At 52.7% G+C, this 15,661-nt stretch overlaps 5 protein-coding genes across 5 annotated transcripts; 3 read left to right on the top strand and 2 right to left on the bottom strand.

Annotated features, from left to right (window-relative positions):
• Positions 1-652: 652 nt before the first annotated feature.
• Positions 653-1,499, top strand: P168DRAFT_315131 (S-adenosyl-L-methionine-dependent methyltransferase; the record flags this gene model as incomplete). The annotated part of the gene is made up of 2 exons (XM_024839870.1): positions 653-1,157; positions 1,204-1,499. 2 exons carry the CDS (start codon positions 653-655, stop codon positions 1,497-1,499), a joined length of 801 nt encoding a protein of 266 aa, XP_024697689.1.
• Positions 1,500-1,598: 99 nt separating this feature from the next.
• On the bottom strand, positions 1,599-3,417 carry P168DRAFT_294820 (SDR family oxidoreductase/polysaccharide deacetylase family protein; the record flags this gene model as incomplete). The annotated part of the gene is made up of 4 exons (XM_024837978.1): positions 1,599-2,041; positions 2,092-2,469; positions 2,523-3,242; positions 3,321-3,417. 4 exons carry the CDS (start codon positions 3,415-3,417, stop codon positions 1,599-1,601), a joined length of 1,638 nt encoding a protein of 545 aa, XP_024697688.1.
• Positions 3,418-6,288: 2,871 nt separating this feature from the next.
• P168DRAFT_308768 (uncharacterized protein) lies at positions 6,289-7,607 on the bottom strand (the record flags this gene model as incomplete). Its single annotated transcript, XM_024839235.1, has 4 exons — positions 6,289-6,944; positions 6,995-7,128; positions 7,179-7,460; positions 7,516-7,607. 4 exons carry the CDS (start codon positions 7,605-7,607, stop codon positions 6,289-6,291), a joined length of 1,164 nt encoding a protein of 387 aa, XP_024697687.1.
• A 2,939-nt stretch (positions 7,608-10,546) lies between these two features.
• P168DRAFT_315128 (putative choline transport protein) lies at positions 10,547-12,172 on the top strand (the record flags this gene model as incomplete). The annotated part of the gene is made up of 2 exons (XM_024839869.1): positions 10,547-10,865; positions 10,923-12,172. The coding sequence occupies 2 exons, from the start codon at positions 10,547-10,549 to the stop codon at positions 12,170-12,172; spliced, it is 1,569 nt and encodes a 522-aa protein (XP_024697686.1).
• Positions 12,173-12,587: 415 nt separating this feature from the next.
• P168DRAFT_263498 (DEAD/DEAH box helicase) lies at positions 12,588-15,624 on the top strand (the record flags this gene model as incomplete). Its single annotated transcript, XM_024834804.1, has 3 exons — positions 12,588-12,906; positions 12,975-15,372; positions 15,430-15,624. The coding sequence occupies exons 1-3, from the start codon at positions 12,629-12,631 to the stop codon at positions 15,622-15,624; spliced, it is 2,871 nt and encodes a 956-aa protein (XP_024697685.1). The 5' UTR covers positions 12,588-12,628.
• Positions 15,625-15,661: the final 37 nt, after the last annotated feature.

The raw sequence follows: 15,661 nt of genomic DNA, 5'->3' as shown, positions 1-15,661 counted from the left end.
TGTTGGGCCCGGAATTGTTCGCCTGATTATTCGATTGATACTGATAATGGTTAATAATAGCGGGCGTTATAGACAACGATGCGCAAGGCTTGGAGCAGATAGGTCAACTGCACGAGGAGAATTCGGATTGCGATCTGCAGGGAGACCCCTCGCCTTGCGACGTATCCACCAGAGCCTAGACATCATCTCGATGAAGTCAGAACAAATAAGCGTGCGAAGGCGAGCGAAGAGGGGCGGATGGGTTTCCACCTTGTGACGTCAGGGAGGGCGGCTTGGGCGGGAATGACGTGAAAAATGGACGAGTGAGAGAGATGGAAAGGAGAAAAAGAAAGCAGAGAAGGAGGATGAGAATACGAGAGAGTCGAAGAGGAGGATGAGGGGTAAATGTCGCCTTGCAGGAAACTAAGGATTAGATCGGGGAGAGAAGAGGAATCCGTGAGATTTGGTGGATCTTTTGGATTTGACTGGAGGTGCATCGTGCTTCATGTACCCAGGCATGCTGGTACATAAGCGTCGTGATATTGCATGGATTAGTCATCTCTTATGCTGATAGATAACTATCACCACATCAACACTTCAGCTTCACTTCAACACCTCAACACCAACATCTCCCTTACTCGACTCTACTCTACCTCTCATAAGTATATACAATATGTCCCACAAACCTCCCCTCCCCTCCACTACGTGGAACCCCACCCAGTACCTCAAATACCACTCCCAACGCACCCGCCCCGTCCACGACCTCCTCTCCCGCATCCCCCAACTCCCCTCCACCAGAGAAGCACCCACCATAATCGACCTAGGCTGCGGCCCGGGCAACTCCACCGCCGCCCTCCGCTCGCACTTCCCAACAGCGCACCTCACAGCCCTCGACTCCTCCCCAGACATGCTCGCGCGCGCCCGCGCCGCCAACATCCCACCCCCGGTGCACTTCGCCCTCGCCGATCTCCGCACCTACGTGCCCCCCACCCCCGCACCGGACCTCTTTGTCGCCAACGCCGTCCTCCACTGGGTGGACCGTAAGCGTCGTCTGCCGCTTGTGCGCGCCCTGCTCGAGTCTCAGCCCCCCGGCGGGGTGTTTGCTTACCAGGTCCCTGATAATCTGGCGGAGCCGTCGCATGTGCTGATGAGGGAGGTCGCGAGGGAGGAGGGGCCCCGTGGGAGGGGGTGTTGCGGGAGGCGGGGCGTTGGATGGGGGTCGAGAGGCGGTTGAGGATCCGTTGGAGGTGTGTGATTTCTTGGAACCGGTTTGTGGGAAGGAGGTTGATGTGTGGCGGACTACGTATTACCATGTGTTGAGGGATCATGACGAGATTGTGGAGTGGGTTAGTGGGACGGGGTTGCGCCCGTTTTTGGAGCCGCTGGGGAACGGGGAGCTGAGGGAGGCGTTTTTGGAGAGGTATAGGGCTAGGTTGGAAGATGCTTATCCGGCTGCGAGGGATGGGGCGTCGGTGTTGTTTCCGTTTCCGAGGCTGTTTGTTGTTGCGGTTAGGAAGTAGGGGTCTTTATACTTTTGATTATGCCTCTTTGCTCAATTTCCTTTCCTTGGTCAAGGAAAGGAGTGCTTCAATGATGATATGACTAGGTTATAGCGCATGCTACTGCTGAGCTCGATACCACCGTGCAATCTCCCCCGTTTGGCAAAACTCCACCTCGTCTCCCCACCCCTTCAGCCACCCTAGCAGTCGCTCCATCATTCCAATAACATGCGCCATCCCGCTCGTGTCCGGGTGCATCAGCACTGGGAATACGGGGTTTTCCTCGTTCTCGCGGATCCACAGGAACCGGTCGCGCCAGAGGTTCTCGACCACCCGCACGTCCGTGTACCCGTGCGAGTTGTGCGTGTGCGGCAGGTACTGCATCGGCGTCATGTCCTCCATGTACCAGTTACAGGGCACGCAGACTAGGGGGCGCCGGTCCGCCGTCGTGGGTTCGATGGGGTTCATCCACGAGGACGCGGGCTTGGAGAAGTCGATGGTCTGGAGCGGGGGTCTGCGCGGCGCGAAGAACGGGTGGCAGTCATGGTCTGTGAGGGAGGCATCTATTGGCTGATTAGACCAATTCAATCATCACCATGTCCGACAGACCTACCGTATTCAAACCCATACTCCTCCAACAGGTCCAGCGTCGACTCCCGCAGCTGATACAGCGGCGCCCGGTACCCGACCGGCTTCTTGCCCGTCAGCTTGGTGGCGAGGTCGATGCAGCGGACGAGCACATCCCGTTCCTGATCGGGAGTCATCTGGTACGCTCCTTCATGAGCATACCCGTGCAACCCAATCTCGCATCCCGAGTCGACCACCTCTTTCACCTCCGCTGGGAAGCTCTCCGCGGAGTGACCTGGGATGAACCATGTGCAGCGGTCCGCCAGATCTAGCTTCTTCAGCATCTTCAGCAGACGAGGCACGCCCACTTGGGCGGCAAAAAAGCCGGACGAATAGTCTGCCAAAACATTGTCGGGATGGTGACCTTGACTTTGTTTTAGTGTCTTTGATCGAGGGGGGTGGAAACACATCACTCACCCGTGCCCAGCCAGCCGGAGACCGCGTCCAGGTCAATCGACACGGCAATCCGGATCTTATTCCGCTTGGGGGCCGACAACGCCGCGGGAATTGATTGAGTCGTCTGAGGGCCCGTGACCGTACTGGTGCTCGCCCCGTTGATACCCAGGCACTGACCCGAGATATTTCCCGCAGCACGATGAGAAGCAAGGAAAACCACCGTCCGGGCGACATCCTCCGGCCGTGCGGCATTCCGCTCATCCAGGCCAACAGCATTGATCCGAGCATTACCATTCAACCGGACGATATCGTCCTTCACGCTCTGCACCAACCCCGCCTCACCTCCAACCACAACAACCGCCAGATTCTCGAGCTCTTTACCCAGACTTCGCTGCGCCGTCTGGGCCTCCCGCAGAAAGTGCTTCACGGCTAGAAACGGCCCCCGCACAGTCACGCGGTGGACCTCCTCCCATGTCTTCAGGGGGAGGTCCCAGATGGGAGAGTGGCTCCTTGCAGCGGGGCAGTCCGCATTCACGAGTAGGATGTTAATCGGTCCAAAGCGCTTGCCGGCCAGGGCGATGCTAGAGCGAACGGACTCTTCGTCGGACCCGTTGCCTTGCAGGGTGTTCAGACGTGCGTATGTTTCTGTAGGTGTGTTTGGCTGGTTGGGATCTGGCCTGGAATCTGACCGTTTGGGATCCGGTCGGTTGGAATCAAAAGCCGAGACCTTGCAGCCGTGGTCTGGACGTAGATTAGTGACACAGAAACAATAAAAAATAGAATAGAGTGGGATAGAATAGGAATACTAGAAAGACGAACGGAGAAATTCTTGGACTGCCTGTTTGCCAACGGGACTGGCAGCCTCAGTCACAAAGACATGCAGACCCTCCAGGCCCAGAAACGAGGGATGCGCCATTGTTACGTGGGGCCTTCTGGGAACAATACAATATCTGGGGAAGACAGACAGCCGGGCCTCAAGAAACCTACTATGAAGCAGGGAAAGAGTCTGTGCTTAGTAGTTGTTAGTTAGTGTTATCGTAGGCAGATCCTAGCAATAAGGTAGAATGTAAGACAAACTCCAGCGGTCAGAACTCAGAAGTTGTTAGCTAACTTAGGCAATTAGTTGCCTCGACTCGACTCGTCACCATACAGAAAGAAGGCGGCCAGATCACGGGGTGACTAGCCCGTTAGCTGCATTCCTCGCCGTCTTGTCATGTAAGTTGTAAATTTCACGCCTGAAACATCTATACCGTTTTGATTGTTTCAGATGGGAATTTGAACAAAGGATCCATTTGGACTAGGTATGAATTCTTTATGTGGGATGCGACTGGGGTGTAGCCAGGGTGTTGTGTTTAAGCTCCTGCTAATGCACGCCTCGGTATTATCAATAAATTCATAATAACAATCAACAGTCATAATACTCGAATCAAGAACAACAACAACAATGGCAGAAGAGACAGGAGACCAATGTCTTTTAGTGGGGTGAGTCGTGACATAAAGAGTCAAGCCATGCCTAGGTTTCAATTTTTACTATGGCGTACCAGTAGTAAGTACCCAGGGGAGAGATATCCACTTGCTAATATAGACAAGACAGCTCTGTTCTGTTAGTGAGGTCTCACTTTTGACGGGTTGGTGGCTGATGGGGCTTGAATTTTGCGAGAAGACGTTGGCAGTTTACGGTACCACTATCATTATCCATATATTTAATTTATAATTACCTCGTTTAGAGCGAAGTGGAATGTCAGTGTCATTCTCAACGGTGATCGACACGGTTCATGCTTTTTAGCATTTCTATTGAGAACATGTATAATAGAGGATAATATAGGTCACTACTCACTACTCACCTACAGTAGTTGACAGCGACACCACGTGGGTGCGTGGTTGTCGATCATGAATTAACCAAGCCATTTGCTACCTAATGGATATGAGAATAGGAACCGAATACGGACTACCACCGGAAGACGTACGGAGAGAGAGAACGAAAGACAGAGATCCACCCTATCAGGTCAAGTCACCCCCAAGGTTCTCACATTTCCATAAATCCCGTTCGGTCCTGTCTCGGCTCCAGCCCGAAGGACTTCATGTCGGATGGAAGTAGGAGTAGGAGGAGGAAGTAGTGCGGTATTTCTTCACTATACTTTCTTCAGCACTAGCAAACTCCTACTAGCGATTTACTCCAAAATCCTCTTGTATATTCAACCATCTCCTCCTATGAAACTTCCCATACCATATAGGCCGTACACAATGCACAGCCAGAATGAACCGACATCGGTCGGCAGCGGTACCTATCCCGTCCCGTCCGCCCAGGACATACCGAGTATACGTCTTTCACGGAAATAACGCACCAGACGATCTGCGTTCCTGGATCCGTGGACTGCGGTTGTGATCGTTGCCCGACTGGTGGCGAGTGGGTGGGTCCCGAGCTGGTTGATCCATGGGATTGGGTTTTGTATAGGGTTTGATTACAGTACGGATTGGAGTTGGAGTATTGGGGTATTGGGGTATACCTGGTATCTAGTTATTTGAGATAAGAGTTAGATGGGATGTTAGTATATGGAGAATCAAGTGGGTGAAGGGGATTGGGAGTGTAATTGAGCTTACTGAATTAGATACGCAGCATATCTAGGTAGTAACTAGTAAGCAAGAATTGATAAGGTTCGGTTTGTAAAGTCAACATTGAGTCGATTTGGGTAATATAGTTAGTTAGTTAGTTACTTGGTAGATAATTGCCGTCATCAACAAGACTAACTACCAGGTAACACCCCACAGGGCATACACAAGGTAGACCTACAATCCACGGTAAACGATGGATACCTAATTACTACCTACCAGAGAAGTAACTGCTCGGTTAAACCAGCGGAGTATAACCAGCGGGGAAGAATAGAGAAATACAGATCAGATAGCAATACCATACCATATACTAGGTATGTATGGTAAGTATGTAAGTATGTAAGTCAGAACCGGTAACGGTCTTCGATCGGGAGATCGGCAGTTGGGCGCACAGCTCAGCCGGCATCCTTGACTTGACTTTAGCTTTGACTTTGACTTTGACTTCTCGCCAAGGTTAAAGTTGCGTAGGTACTTTCCTTATACACAGTGGTAAACTCAGCACTGCGTTTATGAACATAAATTATCAATCTTTTTACTTATTTGTTACTTGGTAAGAAAACCCCAGGTAACTATCAAGATAGGTAAGTAACACAATGCATCCCCCAGCAGTCCCCATAAACCATCAACATCAAACACCAACCCCGTGATCTACACACACAGTAATCTATCCAGTACGGATGCGCCCCGAATAAAACCTCGTTGTCACCCGCCCTAGTCCCAAGTAGTAAAAAGAAGAGGAATGGAAGGAAAGATGAACCTCCAGAACCACGGTTCGCGGGCTTCGGGTTCTGGTCGGTTTGGTGGGTTTGTTTGGTTCTGCGTTGCGAGGTCCCCACTTTTGCGCGCCGATCGGGTTTGGGGTCGGTGCCGGTGGTTGGTGGCAGGGGGGTGTTTGGGGGGGGGGGTGGTATGGGTGCGGGCTGTGTTTGGGGTACGGTGTGTATACACTACCAATTTGTTGGGGTATGACTCGGGTTGTATGAAGTAGCTGTGTATGTATATGATGGTTTCGAGGCGAGGTTGTAGTTCTTCCAGTGTAGTGGTGGAGCGTCTTATCGGATGATAAGATACGATAAGATAGTACGGATAGTATGTATATAGTCAGATCTGTTCCATCTAGGTAACGCGCATAGGTATCATTCTAACAAATCAAAATGTATACAAGAAATTAAGTAAATTACGGTTCCGGTTGACGGACGTGACCACCATGTTCAACATAATCAGGCGGCCGTTCCTCCCGTTCCACCGTGACAGTCACATCCTGGCGGATACGGAGCGCACGTTCAGAGCCATCCTCGCTGGGCATCCGCTCGTCACTATTCGAGTAGCTGGTAAGGTCCGAAACAGGCTTCTGCGAGGTGACCATGCTGCGGTTGTAGGTGTTCATGCTGACGTCGCCGGACCGGAACTGACTGGGCGGTCCGTAAGGGCGGTGGGCGGAGGTGGCCTTGCTGTTGTTGCCGAAGCGGTACCAGTCCTTGGTGGTGCGCTTGGAGCCGCCTGTCCAGCTCTTGAGGACGGGGAAGACGTCGCGGAGCAGCGACCAGATGAGCGGCAGGTTGGTGACGAGGATGGCGACGGTTGCTTCGCGGAAGTACCAGTTCATGTAGACGTAGGAGATGAGGGAGGGGACCAGGCAGTAGACTTTGTTGAGGATGGCGGCGACGATGACGAAGATGCCCATGCCGAAGAGGATGATCAGGATGAGCTTCTGCTTGAGCTGCACGCGGACTTGGGCGAGGAGGGGGATGCCGATGAGGAGCATGAAGATGTCGGCGGAGATGGAGATGCATCCTTGGACGATTTCGTAGTATTGGTAGGAAGAACATTGGTCTGGTGCTGTTAGCTTCGGGTTGATATGAGGAGGGCTGAGTTGAACTGACAGTCCGGGGTCGGCACGGCCCAGTAATTCGTCAGAGGCCGACAGATCAAGAAGAGAGATAGCTCAACGGCGACAAATCCAAATGCGACGTAGATGGCCAGATAGTTGACCCATCTGCGCTGTTGTAACCCGTTCCTGTCCTTTGTTAGATAGAGATTATAGCGAACAGCGAGAACGGAACGTACGTGATGCGGGCATATATTACCAACATGCAGGCCTTCATTGACCAGACCGCCAGTATAAAGGCGTGCTCGGATACGAACACCCACTTACTCCCACTCTCTCGCTCTGCATGGATGGCCGGCGTCAAGTGCTTAATGTCTTCGTCGTCCATCAGGTTAGATCCTCCCCCGGAGGCAACCTGATTCAAAGCAACACAGAGAATCGTATACCATATCACCGCCGATACCATCAAGTAGTCATCTGCTTGGAGGTTCCGGAAGCCTAACCGTCGTATCCGTGCAATGCTGTCAAAAACGGTCAATACTGGACGAAAGTGGTGGGTATTCAGATGGCACCTACAATCGCATCACAACCCCCAGAAGCCCAACCGCATAAAGCGTCCATGTTTCTTTGGCAAAATCTCGCCCGAATTCCGATCCGAGACTCGACATCTTGATCAGGCACCAATCCGTCGAGAAGAAGAGAGAGAGGTATGCAAGGGCCCGAAGACGACTAGTGGGAAGCGAGGAGTTTAAGAGGAGCCACGCACATCATACCAAGAAAACTGGGGAGTCGGGCTGAGGATGAGGATGAAGGACTATTGGATTGCGAGCCACACTGGGGAAGCCATGTAAAAAAGCGGTAATAAATCCCAGATACACAAACGGCGGAAGGTTCCATGGGTCCAACCTCAGGCCCATAGGCGAGGAGGGAAAGAGTTGCGGGTCGATGCGGACCATTTACATGAGAAGATTTCCCTGTCAGTACGGAGTACTTCATACTTCCTACTTCATATTCGATACAGTAATACAATTTATTTCTCTATTCTATTTAGATTATACTTTGTTTTCTCCCTTCATAACAGGGGTGTTCGCCCCTGGCGGAATTTGGTAGAAACCGACTGTACCTACTGAGATTGGAGTGGCCCAAGAGATCTATAGAGCGCAAATCATACACCACGTGCGGGATTTGAACCTGGACAAGTGGGGATCGGTTCATCTATGGTGTTTTTCTCATTGCATGATGTTTGATATGGAACATCCACTGCTGATCACCATCCTCTCCATTTCTTTTTTTTTTTTTTTTTTTTTTTTTTTCTTTTTCTTTTTTGTCCAGAGCTTTCCCTCTTTGTCCTTTTTTAATTAATCCATTCATTTAATCCCTTCAATCTCGGTGGTCTTCTCCCCCAACTCAAAACACCGGTCTTTACCCATGGTATCCAGGGCCTTGTAACACTCCCTTAACTGGTCGAGGTAAAAATGGTTCCATGGTCATCCTTCTCTGTCGTGCTTCCCCTGGAGATCATCTGCATTTTTCGTCCTTCCACAGCTGATCTTTTCTGTTTTCTCTCCTGTTACTATCACGCGAGGATACAGCTCCAGCTGTCACTCTTCCCATGGCCCCCGCCTCCATCCATAGATCCTTTGACCGGCCTAACTCGGGTTATTGGCTGGCAGGGCAGCTGGATAATTACGTATCCAGTACTAGTGGTACTGTAACACATCGGTATTAAGTACAGCTGAGGGTGCTGACTGACAGGGTGAATGATTTGCCTGATCGATCGGGACCACCGAGTGGGTCCAAAAGGTCACATCGTGCTCGATGACGGACTGCAACCGAACCCTCAACCCTGCAGGCTGTTCCGATGGCTTGGGTGGCCTTTTGACTTCTGATTTGACGAACTACCTTGCCTCTCGGATAGTCTCCGGCTGTTTTTGATAATGGCATTGTGCGGCGGACTACCACACAATTCCAGCAAACCTTCTGTCCTTGGAGATTGCAATTTTCCTCCCAACCAGATCCAGATCTTTGTCATGCCTCTACCAGATCACCACGTTCGCGAGAGATCTTCCCGAGTACTTGATCAATGTGAGAAGCGCTACTGCAGACAGTGTGGACCACACGGGCCTTTAATGTATTTCTGTATATTGCGACGATATGAACGATATTTATAGCACCTTCCCATTCTAGAAGTCATCTCCTGGTCTCCAAGACAAAAATAAATGCAGGGGAAAAATTTCCCTCAACTAAGCTTTTGGTCTGGGCTAGTGGCATGACAAGGTCAGCCATGTACCAGCCATCCATGAGGTCCGATCGGGACTTGTTGCCTTGCGATCTCGCGCGCCCGATCGTACCATTTGAGTGGCTATGATCACTCAGCTGTCGGGTCCTCCCAGCCAGTCGTCCTATAGTGCGCGGGCCTTTGACTTTCGGATGGAAGAACCGGCCATCTACCGACTCAGGAATTCCACATTTACAATGAGTCAGGTCCAAGACATGATCAAGGCTTCTCAGCTGAAAGCACACAATGGCCACCGTGGGCGACAAGTCTAGAACTGTCCGTCTATTGAATGCCCCATTGAATGTCCATTGAACACTCTCCGATGGAAAGATTCAAGATGGGTTTAACCCTGGATGGAAGGAGATTTAAGATAAGGTTAATCTTGTACCGGATTGCCTAGACTTCAGGGGCGATGGTGGCAACACCACCAGCCATGGCTAACAACGCCACTGACAGGGGTGTCAGGGGTCGTTCCATTGCTGTTTTTGACGGGTCGCATTGTCTTGTGGTAACAATGGCATCATGACTATTAGGGTCAACCCATTGAGGTAACACTCTTTTCATCCCATCTTCATACACACAGACACACAGTCGTGATTCAAGTTATTGGGTAGAAACTGAGATGCAGGGGTCAACCAAAAGACCTCCGAGTCATCTGTTGAAGCTCCCCCATCCGGTAAAGGGCGATAATCCCGCTTCTCCGCATTCCTCCGCCCTTCAACCAGTCATGGTCCGTGATAACCACGAGAGAGGAGCACTGCTATTGATTGGATGTGGTTGATGGATTTCCCCGTCTCCACAGTGGTATCTACTAGTAAGATAAGAGGTTCAAGGGAAACGGAGGTTGTATTGATCGCCACTGAGAGACATGGATCCATTCATTTGTTAACTTTTAGCGGAGTACACCACGCTTTAGTGTCTCGTACTGGCGACATCGTCCGGAGTACTTCTCCAATACCCTTGCATTTCTCTACCGATTTCTCTTTTTGTTCAAGGTTCTGTCCGTATCTAGGGGTTTGTCCGAACTTCTCCTTCTTCTAATTGTATCCTCTTGTCGCCCACCTTTCGAAGTCGTCGTGGGACGAGCTCTCTGATCTTGGAGTTTCTGTCATTCCTTTCCCCCCCCGCCGATCTTTAGTAAACATACCACAGTTGAAATCATCCCTCTTTGCTACTGTTCCAGTCTTTGGTCTTGTTTCCTGATTTTGCATTCCCATTCATCCATTCATTCCTTACACTCCTGACATCCCTGACGTCTATCTCGTCCATTCTCCCATTCCTACATTTTTAGTCATTGTTCCACGTCCTTCTCGACGGAACGCTTCCCCCATGTTAGAGATGGATTCTATGGAGGAGTCCAAGGTGGCCGCGACGGATTCGTCCGCAGAGACACGGTCGTCGACGGAATTGGTCAACGCCTCAGGCCATCGCCAAGAAGTCGAGCGGAATTTCAGCCTGATCAGCATCTGTGCCGTCGCCGTCACCACGGGAAACACATGGATTGCCCAAGGAGGGAGTATAACGACCGCATTGAGCAATGGAGGGCTATCTGGGGTCATGTACGAGTTCATCGCCGTGTCGATATGCTATTGGCTGGTCGCTGCGTCGATCGCCGAGCTTGCATCGGGGATGCCTTCGTCAAGTGGAGGTATGTCGGTTTGAAGTGTGCGCTTGACGAAATTCGTTGTCGCTGACTAGGTCGCAGTCTACCACTGGGCTTCCATCACGGCTGGTAAATGGGGACGGGTGTGTGGTTTCTTCGCGGGGTTCTGGAACTGCCTGGCTTGGATCTTGGGTGCCGCGTCTATGTCGTCCATCCTGGGCCAGCAGACCGTCTCCATGTATGCACTGATGCATCCTGGCTTCGAACCCGAGCAGTGGCACATCTTTGTCAGCTTCATCCTCTGTACCTGGATGTGCTGCTGTATCGTGCTGTTCTGCAACCGCATCCTCCCGTATATCGGCAATATGGGTGGATTCTTCATCCTGGCCGGTGTGTTCATCGCCATCGTCGTCTGCGCCGTCATGCCCCACGTCAACGGTACGGGCTACGCCTCCGATAAGGACGTATGGCGTACCTGGGAAAATGGGACGGGATATTCGAGCCAGGGTTTCGTCTTCGTCGCTGGCATGCTCAACGGCGCTTACAGTGTGGGCACCCCCGACTGCTCCACGCATTTGGCCGAGGAGATCCCCCATCCGAGCCGCAACATCCCCAAGGCCGTCCTCGCTCAGATGAGCACGGGTTTCATAACCGGCATCCTGTACATGGTGGCCATCTTCTACGCGATCAGCGATCTGCCGAGCGTTATCGACAGCGTCTACGGCTTCCCCCTGGCAGAGATCTACCACCAAGCCACCGGCTCTCGCGGCGGTGCTCTCGGACTCCTGATCGTCACCTTCATCCCAACCGTCATCACCTGCGCCGGCTGCTACATCACCGCCGGCCGCACCCTCTGGACCATCTCCCGCGACCGCGTCACCCCGGGCTCCCGCTGGCTCAGCCGCATCAACAGCCGCATGCACAACCCCTTCAACGCCACCGTCGTCTGCGGCGTGATCGTCACCATCCTGGCCTGCATCTACGTCGGGTCGGAGACCGCATTCAACGCCTTCGTCGGCGCCTTCGTCCAGCTCTCCAGTCTGTCCTATTTCACCGCCATCTTCCCGCACATTCTCACCCGTCGCTCGTCTTTCGTCCCGGGCCACTTCTGGATGGGCCGCGTCGGCTACGCCGTAAACATCCTGAGCTGCACCTACATCCTGGCCTTTGTGGTCATCTTCTGCTTCCCCTACGCCCTGCCCACGGACGCCGCCACCATGAACTATACGAGTCTGATCACCGGCGGCTTGACCATCTTCGTTGCTGTCTGGTGGCTCATCCGCATGAGAACCTACGAGGGGCCCAAATTCGTCCCGCTGACAGACAAGGTCCTGATCGCGGATGCCAAATAGGCGCCCTCGGGGGCTGTGATAAAAGTTGGTGGTGCTCTATAGATTTCCGACCGCTGTCTTAATTTTCTTCTATGTTTGGCGCATGTCACGATATCCACATGATTTGTATATTTTAATTATATAAGACTTGAAGTTTCAACATTCAACTATCTCCCTTTGGGCGTCTCATCTGATGAGTGTTTCATGTTTCACACTCACGCAACTAACCTTCTAATCCATACTTGCTCCCCACTTCTTCAATCATACTATACACTATACAACATCTACCCGTAATCTATCCCCACCCACTAGTTGCGCAAAGACAAACCCACTCCAGGCATGGAACCCCGCCTTATCGCCGATAAGGGTCACGTGACGACGCGTTTCCAACCGCGTCCTCATCTTTCCCGATCCGTCCAGCCCCAATCCACCCATGAAGATGCGGATACCTCCACGAACTAATCCACCATCATCGCGATGGTCTTCAAACCCTTCAAACCTCCTCTAATGAGGAAACCCACAGTCCCGTCCACGACAGACACAACAGACGGACCAGCGGATCCCGCCCCTCCCCCCTCGAAGAAACCGCGTCTGAGCGACGAGCACAAGCAACCTGCCACCGAAACGAGCAGGAAGCCGTTGGTGCAGGTGCGGAATGTGCGTGAGCATCACCACGACTACCCGGTGAAAGACAAGAACAAGGAGAAGGACAACTCGGTGGATTTGACAGATGATAGATATTTCAACGCTTTGTGGTAAGTGTTCTCCCGTTTTGAATTGACATTCGACAAGTGGCACAGCTAACGCGCTTGGAAAAAAACAGGCGCAAACCGACGACGAAGAAGAATAAGACGTGGGATGGGGACGGCGTGCTTTCTGCGCGTGATGGGTATGTTTATTTGCAGGATGTTTCTGGGAAGGAGATGGGAAGGGCGATGATTGGGGCGAGGCTTGAGCAGGGTGTTATGTTGTCCATTGGGGGGAAGGAGGTTGAGGTCGATGAGGAGATTCCGAGGGAGGAGTATCTTTCTGGGAAGAGGTTTTTGGGGGGGAGGGAGGCGAAGCCTTCTCCCTCGGTATCGTCGTCGACGTCTCTGGTGGGAAAGGGGCCAGCCAGTGTTTCTGCCAAGAGGACGGCGGGTTCTACGGGGGAGACGAAGCTGCCGCGGGCTGGTGCGATTGCTACGGTGCCGAATCCTGCGTCGTTGGGTAGACCTGGGGCTAGATTGGGTGCTTATAAAAGGCCGCTTTGGGAGGGTGCTCCGCTCGCGCAGAATACGGCTTCTACTGCTGAGCCTATTCCGCGGCATGATCCGAAGCAGCCCGGCGCTTTGGTGATGAAGCGGCCGGCGTCTGCGCCCAAGGGGAAGCAGATTGTTGATGTCGTGGTGGATCCTATTCTCGTCAAGCATTTGCGGCCGCATCAGCGGGAGGGCGTTCAGTTCCTCTACGAGTGTGTGATGGGGTTGCGGCCGTTTAATGGTGAGGGGGCTATCCTGGCGGATGATATGGGGCTGGGGAAGACCCTGCAGACTATCGCGCTGCTGTGGACTCTTCTCAAGCAGAACCCTATCTATGAAAGTGGCCCCGTCGTGAAGAAGGCGCTCATCGTCTGCCCTGTGACGCTCATCAACAACTGGCGGAAGGAGTTCAAGAAGTGGCTCGGAAACGAGCGGATAGGAGTCTTTGTGTACGATGACAACAGAAAACGCATCACGGACTTCACGATGGGAAAGGCATATAATGTCATGATTGTGGGCTATGAGAAGTTGAGGACGCTGCAAGAGAACTTGACCAGAGGCGCTGGGGTCGATATTATCATTGCCGACGAAGGCCATCGGCTGAAAACGCTGCAGAATAAGAGCGGTATGGCAATCCAGTCGCTGAATGCCAACAAACGGGTCATTCTCTCTGGCACGCCAATCCAGAATGATCTGAGGGAGTTCTTCGCCGCCGTTGAGCTGGTCAATCCCGGCGTGTTGGGGACTTTCAAGGCGTTTGTTCGGGAGTTTGAGGGGCCGATTGTGAGAAGCAGACAGCCAGAGGCAACCCGGAAGGACATTGAAAAGGGCGAGTCGAGGAACGAAGAGCTGCGAGAGCTCACCTCCAAGTTCATGCTGCGCAGGACAGCGGAGATTTTGGCAGAGTACCTTCCCCCGAAGTCGGAGTATGTCTTGTTCTGCACTCCGACGTCAACCCAGGCAAACATCTACCGGCATGTGCTTGCGTCTCCGGTGTTCCAGTATGCCATTGGAAACTCGGAGAACGCTCTCCAGCTCATCACTATTCTCAAGAAGCTCTGCAACAGCCCGTCCCTTCTGACTCCCAAAAGTGCAACCGAGGCGCCCAGCGAGACGATCTCCGCACTCCTATCTTCCCTTCCCCCAAATCTACTCCGCCACTTCTCTCCCTCCGCCAGTGCCAAAATCCGTGTCCTGGACCAGTTTCTCTACAACCTACGCAACACGACCTCAGAAAAGGTCGTTCTCGTCTCAAACTACACATCCACCCTCAACCTCCTCGCCACCCTCCTCACCGCTCTCTCCCTCCCCTTCCTCCGCCTCGACGGCTCCACCCCAGCCCAGAAACGGCAATCCCTCGTCGAGGATTTCAACCGCCACCCACCCGACCTCTGCTTCGCCTTCCTCCTCTCCGCCAAAGCAGGCGGCACAGGTCTAAACCTGATCGGCGCCAGCCGCCTCGTCCTCTTCGACGTCGACTGGAACCCAGCGACCGACATCCAAGCCATGGCGCGTATCCACCGCGACGGCCAGAAACGCCACTGCCGCATCTACCGTATCCTACTCAAAGGCAGCCTCGAAGAGAAGATCTGGCAGCGCCAGGTCACCAAGCTGGGTCTTGCGGACAGCGTCATGGAGAAGAAGAATACTGCAGCGCAGTTTTCCCGCAACGAGCTGAAGGATCTCTTCCGACTGGATCAGGAAAGCCGGTGCCAGACTCACGAACTCCTTGGGTGCGAGTGCAATGGCACCGGCCGTGTTGGCCTCCCGCCTAGCGATGGTCCCTTATCAGACGATAAGAAAGACGACGACGACGAAGATGAAGAAGAGGACTTCCCTGACCTCCCCACCCTCATCAAAGCCTCCCAGGTAGACATGGACCAGCAAGAAAAACAAATCCGATCCCGACAACGAGGGCGCCGTTCTCGGCAGATAACAACAATATCTTCTTCCAGCGACAACGAAGAAACAGAAGACGGGGTGGAAGAAGAAAAAGATGATGATGATGACGACGTCCGCCCAGGCCGCTCCTCAAAGCAGCTCCAAAACATGCACCAGTCTCTCGCGCAGTACGCGCATATCGATCCCTGTCTACTCTCTGGTAATGAGGGAGAGAGTATCCAGCAGAGTATCGATGATGATGTGCTGCTTTCTGTGCTCAGGGATGAGGATAATCGTGTTGGGTACATCTTTAAGAAGACTAGTGCGGGAGAGGCGAAGGTTGATGCGTGATGGGTTTCCTTTCCTTCGTCTTTCCTGTAGGTATTGG

This window comes from Aspergillus campestris, assembly GCF_002847485.1.
Source record: "Aspergillus campestris IBT 28561 chromosome Unknown P168scaffold_1, whole genome shotgun sequence".
NCBI lineage: Eukaryota > Fungi > Ascomycota > Eurotiomycetes > Eurotiales > Aspergillaceae > Aspergillus > Aspergillus campestris.
The sequence above is the reverse complement of the archived record's forward strand: the minus strand, read 5'-3'. Positions and strand labels throughout refer to the sequence as shown.